Source organism: Dermacentor variabilis, chromosome 2 (assembly GCF_050947875.1).
Source record: "Dermacentor variabilis isolate Ectoservices chromosome 2, ASM5094787v1, whole genome shotgun sequence".
Lineage (NCBI taxonomy): Eukaryota > Metazoa > Arthropoda > Arachnida > Ixodida > Ixodidae > Dermacentor > Dermacentor variabilis.
In genome coordinates this window covers 125,424,939-125,437,282 of record NC_134569.1, presented here as the reverse complement: position 1 = coordinate 125,437,282, position 12,344 = coordinate 125,424,939, and the positions used below count along the sequence as shown (strand labels likewise).

The 12,344-nt window shown below is 48.1% G+C and overlaps 1 protein-coding gene across 1 annotated transcript in view; it reads left to right on the top strand.

Moving 5' to 3' along the window:
- Positions 1-10,427, top strand: part of LOC142570438 (glucose dehydrogenase [FAD, quinone]-like) — a 40,749-nt gene extending 30,322 nt beyond the window's left edge. Inside the window, exons 10-11 of the mRNA XM_075678823.1 lie at positions 3,596-3,818; positions 10,286-10,427. Of these exons, the coding sequence (XP_075534938.1) occupies positions 3,596-3,818; positions 10,286-10,427 (365 nt within the window). The remainder of the gene's footprint in view (positions 1-3,595; positions 3,819-10,285) is intronic.
- Positions 10,428-12,344: the final 1,917 nt, after the last annotated feature.

The following is a 12,344-nucleotide window of genomic DNA, read 5'->3' as shown; positions in this document are numbered from 1 at the left end:
TTTAAAGGAAACAGCCATTAAGTAAATATATTGCCAGCATTCTGCAAAATGGGAGTTTTTCGTTGATCCTACGCAAATATGATAGAGATACAGGAGTTTCCTTCAGGTGAGCCTCCTCACCGGCGATGCCATTATTTCCGACATGGCCGTTTTGACAGCACTTGGCGTCTGGCTTGACCTATCTGAAAGAAGTAGCGGTTGTGAAGCAAGACCTGTGCGCCGGAATGCAGTGTTCGACGCAGACGCACACATTCAGGTCTGTATTTCATGAAAGCTGACAACAAAGGTGTCTCGCCGTCCGATATAGTCACTGCATTGCTCTTTCTGTTTTCTATGTCCTTTTTTAAATTTTCATTTATTTTCACGCGCTGTACCATTGGGTTGGTCAACCAACAGATGAGTCAACTCACTCAGGCTCACTCAGAATCGGACAGACCCGTGAGTCTGACTCTGACTGAGCCTGATTGAGTAGAATTTTGGTGAGTCTGAGTCCGAGTGAGCCTGGTCGAATATAATTTTTGTGAGTCTGACACCCAGAGTGAGCCCTAGCCAAAAAAATGTATTCTGTGATTGATGCCGCCTATTTTGTCAACCTGTGGCTGTACCAGTTGTGACTTCCTTAGAGGGAGCAGGGATCCTGGGAAGAAGGAATATGACCACTTTTTACGCATACGCGTAGATGGCCAGCCTGTGAAATCGGAGAGATGAGGGAAGCGAACGCCGGAGAAGGAAGGCACCTGGAGGTGGAGAAGAGAATCGCCGCGTTCGCACCCTTTCCGTTTGTGCTTCGACGCCGTGGTGCTCGCTGTGCATGTTCGCGGCGTCCACACGCTGGAGCGCAAAGAAGAGAAAAGTCACTGCAACCTTTTTCTCTTGTACCCTGTATATGTTTATTTTATGTAAAAATGCAATTAAACAAACATATTATATACACGTCGGTCATCGTTTCTGAACAACTAAATGCATTGGAATTATGACCAGGATGCATCTTCTTGCACTGCCCTTGCAAAAAGACTGCGTGAACGTGCACTTCAGTCAGTCTTGCATCGGGCGAGCACAAGTACGCGCACAGAGGAAGGCGCTGTTGGGAAGCCCTCGTCGCACCAGATCGGCAGCATTCTCGACTCTTGGCTGTTACTCTTTAATGCCTTCGCATTCATTATCCCAATCCCGAAGACGGCCAACGAAATTACCTTAAACTGGTAGTGCGTTCGTCTTGTGTTGCGCAACACGTTATATAGCAGGTAGGAATGCGAGTGCGTATGGTATACTAAAAGAAAACACACACACACACACAGTTTGGTAAGCGATGCGAGACTGCAAGCGTTTGTAATTTGCAATAGCAGCTTGGGAGCACGCAGTTGGTACATAGTGGTGCCGCAGAAAGTAAGAAGTTGGCAGTGCTTTCAACGGGAAATAAATTGACAGTCTCGTTAGCATACGGCAAAGAGGGTGAAGACGAAAGCCTTCGCGCTCAAGAGACTGGACATTCTCATTCAAATGCGTTCTTACTTCTTACTTCGTTTCTCCCACCAAAGGTCGTGGGTTCGAGTGTCCTAACTTATACTACCTTAACTGTGCCTTAATTACCTTCTCTCTAATTAACGTCATTGGTCGTGAGTTCGGGTGCCTTAATTACAGTGTCTTAATTAACTTCACCTTAACATCCAGCGTCGTGGATTCGACTTCCACATAAGCTCGAGGGTTCGACTCCCACCGAAGGTTGTGGGTTTGAGTGCCTGAATGAGCTCTATAAACTTTGCCTTTTTTTGGCAGGATGAGCGGCATCGGAGCCAGCTGTGGAAAAAGACAACGAACGCGAGAGCAATAGCGCGAACGCGAGGGGCAGTATGGGAACGCTGGCATGATGAGCGGCATCGGAGCCAGATGTGGAAGAAGGCGACGACGAACGCGCGAGAAGTGACACGAGCGCGTATCTGCGCGAGGCGAGCTCACATGGCTTTCTGTACCGGATGCTGCGTTTTCCAGACCATCGGGGCACTGACGATAACGGGACTGAATATTTGCAAGCTTCTGGAAATTAAACACAAAAAGCAAGCAGACCGAATACAATGTTGGAACATGAACGCGGCGGAGCTTATTTGATTGAGCAAGGAAGCAACATTATCGGAGGACACGAGTACAGCCTCGTCGCCGGTAACTATAAGGTCTCTGTGTCATGATGACGGAGATGATCTACGACGTTCGTTGAGCGAGGAATGTTGATGAAAAGTGTATGCCCAGCGAAGTATGACGGATGTTTTATTAGACGTAGGGCTGATGACGGGTAGAGCGGTTTACTGAACACAGTCTCTAAGCTCAAGCCTCTGCGGCACTCCATGCTGTTCGCAATGCTGCAGCTTCCGCCCTGGCGTGTTTCTTCATTAAAGCACATTTAACGCTTTCATACTCTTTGTATCATAGTCACATATACCCATTATGGCTGTTACGACCAGCCGGCAGGGTTAGTGACCTTCTAGCCTCTTCTAGCCTCTCCTAGCCCACTGCGTCGAATTGCTTTGTGAAGCTAACAATGCGTCACACTCGGACAGACCTGCGGCACCGGTAAGGCGAGACACGTTTGGCGGACCCAATATTGTTAGCTGGTTCACTGTCGCCTTCATGGACCTATGGGAGCAAGAAAATTCCTGGAAAAGGGTGATCTACGGCGTTCCCTCACGGACTCCGGTAACCGCCACGGTCGTTTGAAAAGCACCCCCAGCTCTTTGGGTCATCCCAGGAATCAAGGCGTGCCAACTTGAGTCAAGCGTGACAACCGCTGTCTACGAAGCCCTCCTTTCTGCGTGTTCGGTGAAAGAAAGGTGCGGGAGTGAGTGTGTGAACCCTCGCTCTCAACGCGGGTCTTTCGACAACTTTGGACGCTCCGCCTGGACGAAGGTTGGACGGCAGTTTGTCATGCCTAGGGATTTAGGCAGGACAACGGCGGTTTTAAGCAGCTATTTTCGGCTCCTCGGTGTGCTTCGTTTCAGTCATGCCAGACTGATGAAATGTAACGTTCTCCACTCTTCATGTTGATATTGCAAATAAACGCAGGTCTGCTCTTCTCGGTGAGAAGAAATTCCTCCCTCAACAACGTCCTTGGCGTGGATGAGTCGGACGATGGCATGGGCCAGCTACCCCCTTTGGCATGCACGACCCCAACTCTTACATGGCGTATTGGTCAATAATTGGCCCATTCCCTGTTACCCAAGAATAGGGTATGCAGACTAAATATTTTTAAAAAAAGTAAGAAATCGGTGAAGCCATTGAACAACCCGCGCTATTCCACTAAGAAGTCCGCGTGCTTTAGATGTACTTGTGAACTAACATTATCTGTCCAGATTTTATAATGTGATAAATTGTTTGATTACACGAAGCACAGGTGCGCTCACTAGCACTACTGTTTGGGTCACCATTATGAGATGCATAACTCTTTTATTGGGCGAAGGAATTTCGCTCTTATACCACATCACTAAGGTTTGGTATAAGAGCTGGCATATAAGTATATAAAACATGGCTGCACCATCACGTGCATACATACACCGCTGGTGAGCAGAAGGCTGAAGGCCAAGGCTCTCTGGTCCCCTGCTCGCAGGCACCAAGAATTTCATCGATCGCATACTGACCACGAATGCCATGAAGAGCATCGGTGCAAAGCCCTGGGATGTGACCTTCCCGCCTTGCGCGGATGCGGGACCGCGGTGGAGCCTGGAGTACATCGAATGCCTGTTTCACCACATGGCGAACCCCGGAATGCACGTGTGTTGCTCAGTGCCCATGGGTTCACATGACTCGGCTGTCGTGGACGAGCGCCTTAGGTGAGTGAACACAGCAGCGAAAATACAAGCGGACTAATGCGCGCACAAATGCGTGATAGCATCGCGAACGGCGCAGCCTACAGTAAGTGGTGCGAACAGAGCAAACGCACTGTTCGTTCAATTGTACCGTCGTCTGCGCTGCTGGCTTTGTTGAACATAAGCTAACTAGATTAGCAAAAAGCTCTGAGTAAGTTTATCGTGTCAAAGGCCGTGATCCTGTAGTGGTGGTGATCAACTTAATTGAAAGGGGGAGGGGGAAAGGGGGGCGGAGGGATTGGCCTCAAGTAAGGCCCTGGGCCTGCTTGTCCTTCTCCGCCCAGTCCACCAGTACAAGCTGTCGGTCGACGACCCCGGCCCTGAGCCAGGCGGTCCAGTCAGTCTCGCAGCTGACCGGGGGATGAGAAAACGGGAGCGAGGTGCATTCCCACATTATGTCTGTGACTGTCCCTGTCTGTGAACAGAGCCTACATAGGTCGGTTTCCTTGCCCCCTGTGATTTTGTTAATGTAGTTTGGGATCCTATTTAAGTAAGAGGTCTTTGTGCTTGTGTGTGTAATTGCGGCTTGCCTCAAATGATCCCAGGCGGAATTCCTCGGTATTTATACAGTGAGCTTCGTGTCTGCGCAGTTTGTCACCTAATAAACAGTCAAATGTGGTCCCTTACTTAACAGTAATAAGAGAAGTTGGGGGCCTTATTAAGCTTTTCCGAACCCACATTGGTCGTAGAAGCTTTTAGCTGGTGTTCCTCCTTGTTGACGTTTATGTTTGAGCTCCGGCAAGTCCATCCGATTCAGATTTGAGACCTTCGCATACCTATTAATGAAAGTGACCACATCTGGTGGGCTTACATGCCAAGACCCAAGAAAGCCGTTCTACCTTTGGATTCCTCATATTCGGAACTGATTAAAAGGGGAATCGCAATACGATGTTTCAGATCGGCTCTTTTCGAGTTCTGCCCGCACAGGATAACGGAAAGCTTCGGTCACCAAGTAGCGAAGTTGCCGCAGTCTGGCTTCCCGCGTCTGCTCCTTCAAGTTGTCTCGGAAATTCGGCTTAATCGGCCACGCAAGGAACCTGTGGTAGACGTTGTAGGTACCCCGCAGAAGAGGCGTCTGTTTGAGGTTGTGCCATACGTGCACAAGCTTACGCACAACTTAAGAAAAGTCTAAGGGAGCATAGGGTGGATCTTGTGTTTTATTTATTGCGCCACGCAAGCTGCCACAGCGGTTCAGATGCGTCACGAAATGTCCAGTAAGCCAATACTGCACTAGGAAACACGAATATCAGCATGTCACACGCGCTACACTTATGTCGTGTGCATAATTCCCTTCAGTAGGCTGCCGTCGTGTTTACTTGGGAAAGGCTGGCCAGTGCCTGAACGACACGCTGCGACAGCACTTGAGGAGTTGGTATTCAGCAGAAGAGTCGAATCTTGCTTTACACTGCGGCAGCTCCATGCGGTTGCTATCCGCGGTTGAAGAATGCGGAAGTTAATAATAATAATAATAATATTTGGGGTTTTACGTGCCAAAACTACTTTCTGATTATGAGGCACGCCGTAGTGGAGGACTCCGGAAATTTTGACCACCTGGGGTTCTTTAACGTGCAGCTAAATCTAAGCACACGGGTGTTTTCGCATTTCGCCCCCATCGAAATGCGGCCGCCGTGGCCGGGATTCGATCCCGCGACCTCGTGCTCAGCAGCCCAACACCATAGCCACTGAGCAACCACGGCGGGTAAGAATGCGGAAGTTCAAGACCGTGGAAAAACGAAGTTAGAGCGTGAGCGTTTGGAAGCGGTGCGAATCGAAAATTATGGACCTGATATATATGCGTTAGTGTGGATTCGGTGCCACTTTTTAAAAAAAGAACCCCGATTTATGGGCATCCACGCCGAGCACGTGATCAAGCTTTTCGTAGTCTCTAAAGCCGCTCGAGTTCGCTCTTCTCCACGGACGGCCATTTTTATAAGAAAGTATGCCTTCCAACAATCAAACCAATCCAAATTCCAACCAATCAGCAAAAATAGACTATCGCGGACAACATCAGTCCCTTTCCACGTAAATATGAGGCTCGGAGCAGGAGGTATGGCGCTTCAAAGTAACCTAGGGCCTGACGAACCAACCGACTGAGCTATCTTTCCGGGCAACATCGAAGGGTCACGAGTTGAAATCACCTGTTCTCTTCCTTTTTTCCCCCTTTTTTCTTTTTTTAATGTCTTTTCTTTTATTTTATCACTGTACGGGAACCCTCCTAAAGAAATTATATATATATCCTCAATTATGTATGGCCACACATGTGCAGGTCATATATACCAGGTTCTCTAGCCGAGTGCCATCCGTGCGGTATAATCGAGCTCAGATTGGTCCACCTTGACTGATCAAATAAGGCACCACTGTAGGTTAAAAGAGGCGTATACAACTCCTGCGGGACCCGCCGTGGTTGCTCAGTGGCTATGGTGTTAGACTGCTGAGCACGAGGTCGCGGGATCGGATCCCGGCCACGGCGGCCGCATTTCGATGGGGGCGAAATGCGAAAACACCCGTGTACTTAGAATTAGGTGCACGGTAAAGAACCCCAGGTGGTCGAAATTTCCGGAGTCCTCCACTACGGCGTGCCTCATAATTAGAAAGTGGTTTTCTAATTCTATCTTCCGCGATAGTGGAAGCGAGAATAGCCTAGAGGAATTCGAAATCCCACAGGTAACGCCAGAAGAAGTAACGAAAGCCTTAGGAGCTATGCAATGGGGGAAGGCAGCTGGGGAGGATCAGGTAACAGCAGATTTGTTGAAGGATGGTGGGAACACTGTCCTAGAAAGATTGGCCGCCCTATATACATAATGCCTCATGACCTCGAACGTACCGGAATCTTCGAAGAACGCTAACATAATCCTAGTCTATAAGAAAGGGGACGCCAAAGACTTGAAAAATTATAGACCGATCAGCCCACTGTCCGTTGCCGACAAAGTATTTACTAAGGTAATCGCAAATAGAATTAGGAACACCTTAGACTTCTGTCTACCAAAGGGCCAGGCAGGATTCCGTAAAGGCTACTCAACAATAGACCATATTCACACTATCAATCAAGTAATAGAGAAATGTGCAGAATATAACCAACCCTTATATATAGCTTTCATTGATTACGAGAAAGCGCTTGATTCAGTCGAAACCTCAGCAGTCATGGAGGCATTACGGAATCAGGGTGTAGATGAGCCATATGTAAAAATACTGGAAGATATGTATAGCGGCTCCACAGCCACCGTAGTCCTCCACAAAGAAAGCAACAAAATCCCAATAAAGGAAGGTGTCAGGCAGGGAGATACGATCTCTCCAATGCTATTCACAGCATGTTTACAGGAGGTATTCAGAGACCTGGAGTGGGAAGAATTGGGGATAAAAGTTGATGGAGAATACCTTACGAACTTGCGATTCGCTGATGATATTACCTTGGTTCGTAACTCAGGAGACCAATTGCAATGCATGCTCACTGACCTGGAGAGGCAAAGCAGAAGGGTGGGTCTGAAAATTAATCTGCAGAAAACTAAAGTAATGTTGAACAGTCTCGGAAGAGAACAGCAGTTTACGATAGGTAGCGAGGCACTGGAAGTGGTAAGGGAATACATCTACTTAGGGCAGGTAGTGACCACGGATCCGGATCATGAGACTGAAATAATCAGAAGATTAAAGGTGGGCTGGGGTGCGTTTGGCAGGCATTCTCAAATCATGAACAGCAGGTTGCCACTATCCCTCAAAAGGAAAGTTTATGACAGCTGTGTGTTACCAGTACTCACATATGGGGCATAAACCTGGAGGCTTACGAAAAGGGTTCTGCTGAAATTGAGGACGACGCAACGAGCTATGGAAAGAAGAATGATGGGTGTAACGTTAAGGGATAAGAAAAGAGCAGACTGGGTGAGGGAACAAACGCGGGTAAATGACATCTTAGTTGAAATCAAGAAAAAGCAATGGGCATGGGCCGGACATGTAATGAGGAGGGAAGATAACCGATGGTCATTAAGGGTTACGGACTGGATTCCAAGAGAAGGGAAGCGTAGCAGGGGGCGGCAGAAAGTTAGGTGGGCGGATGACATTAAGACGTTTGCAGGGACAACATGGCCACAATTAGTACATGACTGGGGTAGTTGGAGAAGTATGGGAGAGGCCTTTGCCCTGCAGTGGGCGTAACTAGGATGATGATGATGATGATGATGATGAATAAGAAGAAGATGATGATGACAGCTAAGTTAGTTCATTAAGTTCTCTTTTGTTTTTTATGCCTTTTGTGTCAGTTGAGCGCAGTTGATTGCGTACACATGCTTCCCAATTATCACGTTCCATGAAGAGATTTTGCGTGCCCTGTATGTAATTTTGGCTTATGTATTTGTTCTTCCTTTTTTGTTTGCTCCTGCGCTTTTTGTTGCCGGTTTGCGGTTGTCTTGGACATATGCACGCATTGTCCTGCTGCAGCGAAATTTTCAAAAAAAGAAAGAAAAACGTTCACAGTTGTCAATAGTGGTTTTCATCGCCTGTCTCGCCCTACTTTGTCCCGTATGTCACTCTTCACTATACTCAAGTATAGAAATTATCCCATCAGACAAGAAAAGAAAAAGATTGAATTAAAAGGAATGTTTAAACGATTAAAAATAAATTAAGGGGTTTTTAATTGCCAAAACCAAGGTTTGATTATGAGGCACGCCATACTGCGGGGCTCCGGAATAAATTTGACCGCCTAAGGGTCGTTAACGTGCACCTAAAGCAATGTACATTGGTGATTTCACATTTCGCCCCCATCGAAATGCGGCCGCCGTGGCCTGGATTCAATCCCCCGACCTCGTGCTACTATACCACTATAGCCACTAACATTACCACTATAGCTACTAGGAAACCAACGGCGTGTACAAGGAATTTTCATCAGTGTTATAAAGCTGCCATCATGGCTCAATTTTTTTGCACGCATGATCACGCGCTTTTGTGCGTGTATATTAAATTAGGCCAAAACCGTGTTTCTAGTGTAGTCAATAATGAGAAAGTAGTTACTGTACGTAACGTTTAGAGTGCATTTAATGAAATATATGTTCAGCTTCTGGTAGCGCGCAGTACACTTCGTAGTATTTAAAAGGTACCGAAGCTGCGTTATCAAAGAACATCATAAGTCACTTCTGAGGCAAGCAGCACGATAAGACTTCAAACCGTTGTCGAGAACAGTGAAATGGCTTATCGTGTGCACATAGGCACTAATATAGTGTACCGAACCTACTACAGTGGACCTCCGTTCATTTCACGGCAGTTACTTCGATATTTCGGTAAATTCGATCCGAGTTGGATGTCTCGGCCGGCGTCCATTCATTTCTATGGGCCCAACTTTCGTTATTTCGATCCTAAAATTGGCCTTCGTCACATAATTTGGTCTTGACCAGTTAGCACCCACTCGCCTCACCCCTATGGTGATCTCAATAGCAACCGCTTTAGTGGCAGCATCTGTCGGGATCAACTTATTACCTACCACGACAACTGCACACACTACCGATTAGACCGTTTAACCTTTCCGCCACTGATGGGCAAATCCCCGCGTAGGTGTGAAATTCTGTGGCGATAGCTGCAGATTCGCACCTTTCCGTCCCCTTACCTCCTCCACGGCATTCATCCCACCAGTTACCTTTCTCCCTCTTGTAAATCCTGTGTCTCTCCCAAAGCAGACTTAAACCACGTCATGTAGGAAAGGAGGAAGGGGGTGCCCTAAGCACCCCCTTCCTCCTTTCCTCAAGCAATTAATATCTGGTGAGGAGCAGTGGGAGGCTGCCTTGCGCAGCTCGAGGCCCGATCTTCAGGAGGCTATCCTGGAGTGGGCTGAGAGGATACAGGAGGCCTACTTCAAGTACTTCCTCCCCCCACCCTCTATTCCATTGCCCCCTTCCCTTTAAAGAGGGATAAATAAAGTTTTTTATCATCATCATCTCGGCAGAGCTTAGGGAACAGCGAATGCATTGAGCACACGTCAATTAGGTCTGCCGTAGGAAGATTTTAAAGGAATTAACCGTAGTTCACAATGTCTGATTACGTTACTTACTCAATTGTAACACACGTCTTTTTTTAAACAGGAAATTGTGCCGAAAGTTGCCTGCGTGGTGGAATCGGACAAGATACCAAAACTGCATTCGCGGTGTTTGTAAGCTTTACCGCATAGCGACAGAGTAATTCGGTAAGGCTGACTTACAAAAAAAAAGAAAGAAAAGAAGCTGCTCTCATTAGGCAACACATATTAGACCTGCATTGTATAAGAATAGCCATTTAGCCCAGTTAGTTATAAGCTCTTGGCGTGATTTTTGCAGCGTGAAGCACTGAATGGCGGAAAGCAAAGAAAAAAAAACGAATGATTAGGTTCGTTCTTTGTTAGTGCAGTGAACTTTTTCATCTACTTGCACAATATTTTCCTTTGCATATTTATAAATTTGCTATTTCATTGCATTCAGGGTCCGAGGAAACGTGACCGGTCTGCGAGTGGCTGACGTCTCCGTGATGCCCGAAATTCTAACCGGCAATACTAACGCAGCCGCCATGATGATTGGCAGCAAAGCGGCTGCTATGATAGCGGAGGACAACGTTAATGAATGAAGACTCCGTTCAATGGAAGACAAGCTTGGATGCTCAACTTTCTTAGTTGGGCTCCTGCGAGGCCAGAGGCAAGATTTATCGCCGTCTGTGCATTCCCATAAAGATTTTAACAATACCAATTTGATTGAAGCTCTCATGTTGCCCAATGGTCTAGCACACTGCATGTACTTGAAGGCACATGCATTCTGAGGAGCAGGACAGCAAACGGCGCCAGAGAACACGATGGACAAACAGGAAGATTGAGACGATCACAAGGCATCCTTTGATCGCCTTGTTTCCTTTTTTTTTGTGCTTGTCCCTGGTGACTGGTACCGCTGCTGCCATTGAACCAGCTAGCCCAACAATACCTTATGACTGAAGAACCTATATTTTCGGTTCACGAACAGTATATCGTGACGTCTGAAGCTCTGTAAGGTGAAATTTGACGGTTAGCTGGCGCGATCGTTAAGCGCGACGTCATAAATAGGTAGAGATGACAAGCAAAAGGTAGTAGGGATAAGCGATGGTCGTTAGACACCTTTGCGGCGCATGGCTGCCAAACGTTGCTGTTTTGTTTGGCGCTTGTGATTTCGGTACTCATCGCGTTCTTCATGGTTCAAGGCAAGCACGCGACGTCGTTTCACTTTTAGTTTTTCAGCGTAATGTTCAGCACGGTAGTCGCTTCTCATTGCCACCGAAAATGGCTTTTCTGCTTCGCGTTTAGGAATCAGCATAGGCCTCGCCACCTAGTGAAGAGTCACGCTTGGTGGGGAAGCGAAGATGTTCTTTCCCTGCTCAACAATTCTTCCGGGCCTCTGTCTTATTGCCGTCATGCACGCTTTCGTCGAATTTTGACATGTTGTGACGTGTTGCAGTGGACAGGCACACAGATGCTTGGTTTCATTTTCCCTTCATTGATTCTGCACACCCAGAACAGGGGAATGGCTAAGAATCAAATTGAATTAGGATGGATGGATGCAAAACTTTAATAAAGGTCCTGAGGTACGCGACTCAGCGCGCTGTGGGCCGCTCCCACGTTGGGACAGTCAGGCCATGCCCGACCGCCGCATCGTGGGCCCTCTGGACAGCCCATAGTTGCGCCCCGGCATCGGGGCTCTTGATAGCGGAGAGCCACTTGTCTTCATTGATTTGTTCTGTGCCTCGTAACGAGGGGCAAAGCCAGAGCATGTGGTCTAGGCTAGCGATGTCATTGCAGTGCCTGCAAGAACTAGTGGCATAGGTGTCGGGATAAATCTTGTGGAATAAAGCCGGGCTGGGATACGAGCCTGTTTGCAATAATCTGAGGGTCAATGCCTGCGCTCTATTTAACTTCTTGTGTGGAAGGGGAAAGTCTCTCCTGCCGAGATAGAAGTGCTGCGCAATTTCATTGTATGTGGTCGGTTGATCTCTGTTCTCCCCCACTGCGGGCCGGCGTTGGAGTTCTCCGTGGTCGCGGAAAGCGAGACCTCGCGCCTTGGAGTGGGTCAGCTCGTTGAGGTTTGTGGGGCCTCCTATGATGGATCCCATGTGAGCGGGGAACCACGTGAGAGTGTGGGTGGCGATGATTTTGCCGTCGAGGATGCGACAGACTTCCTTACACACAGCGCCAACGCTGAAGGAGCGGATGGCTGCCCTGGAGTCGCTGAAGATATTGGGATGTTTGTCGTCCAGGAGGGCCAAGGCAATGGCCACTTGCTCGGCCGCACGCGAGGACGTGCTTCGTACCGAAGCGGCATTAACGGTCGAACCCCTGTGGTTGATCGACACTACCGTGAAATTGTTGCTGTTGCCATACTGGGCCGCGTCAACGAAGCAGCTGCCGCCAGGGAGTTCTGTCGCGCGGCGTAGGAGCGCCACCACCCTGGCCTTCCTTCTTTCTACGTTGCGCTGGGGATGCATATTGCGTGGGGCGGGCGATATGATGATTCTATCTTTCTG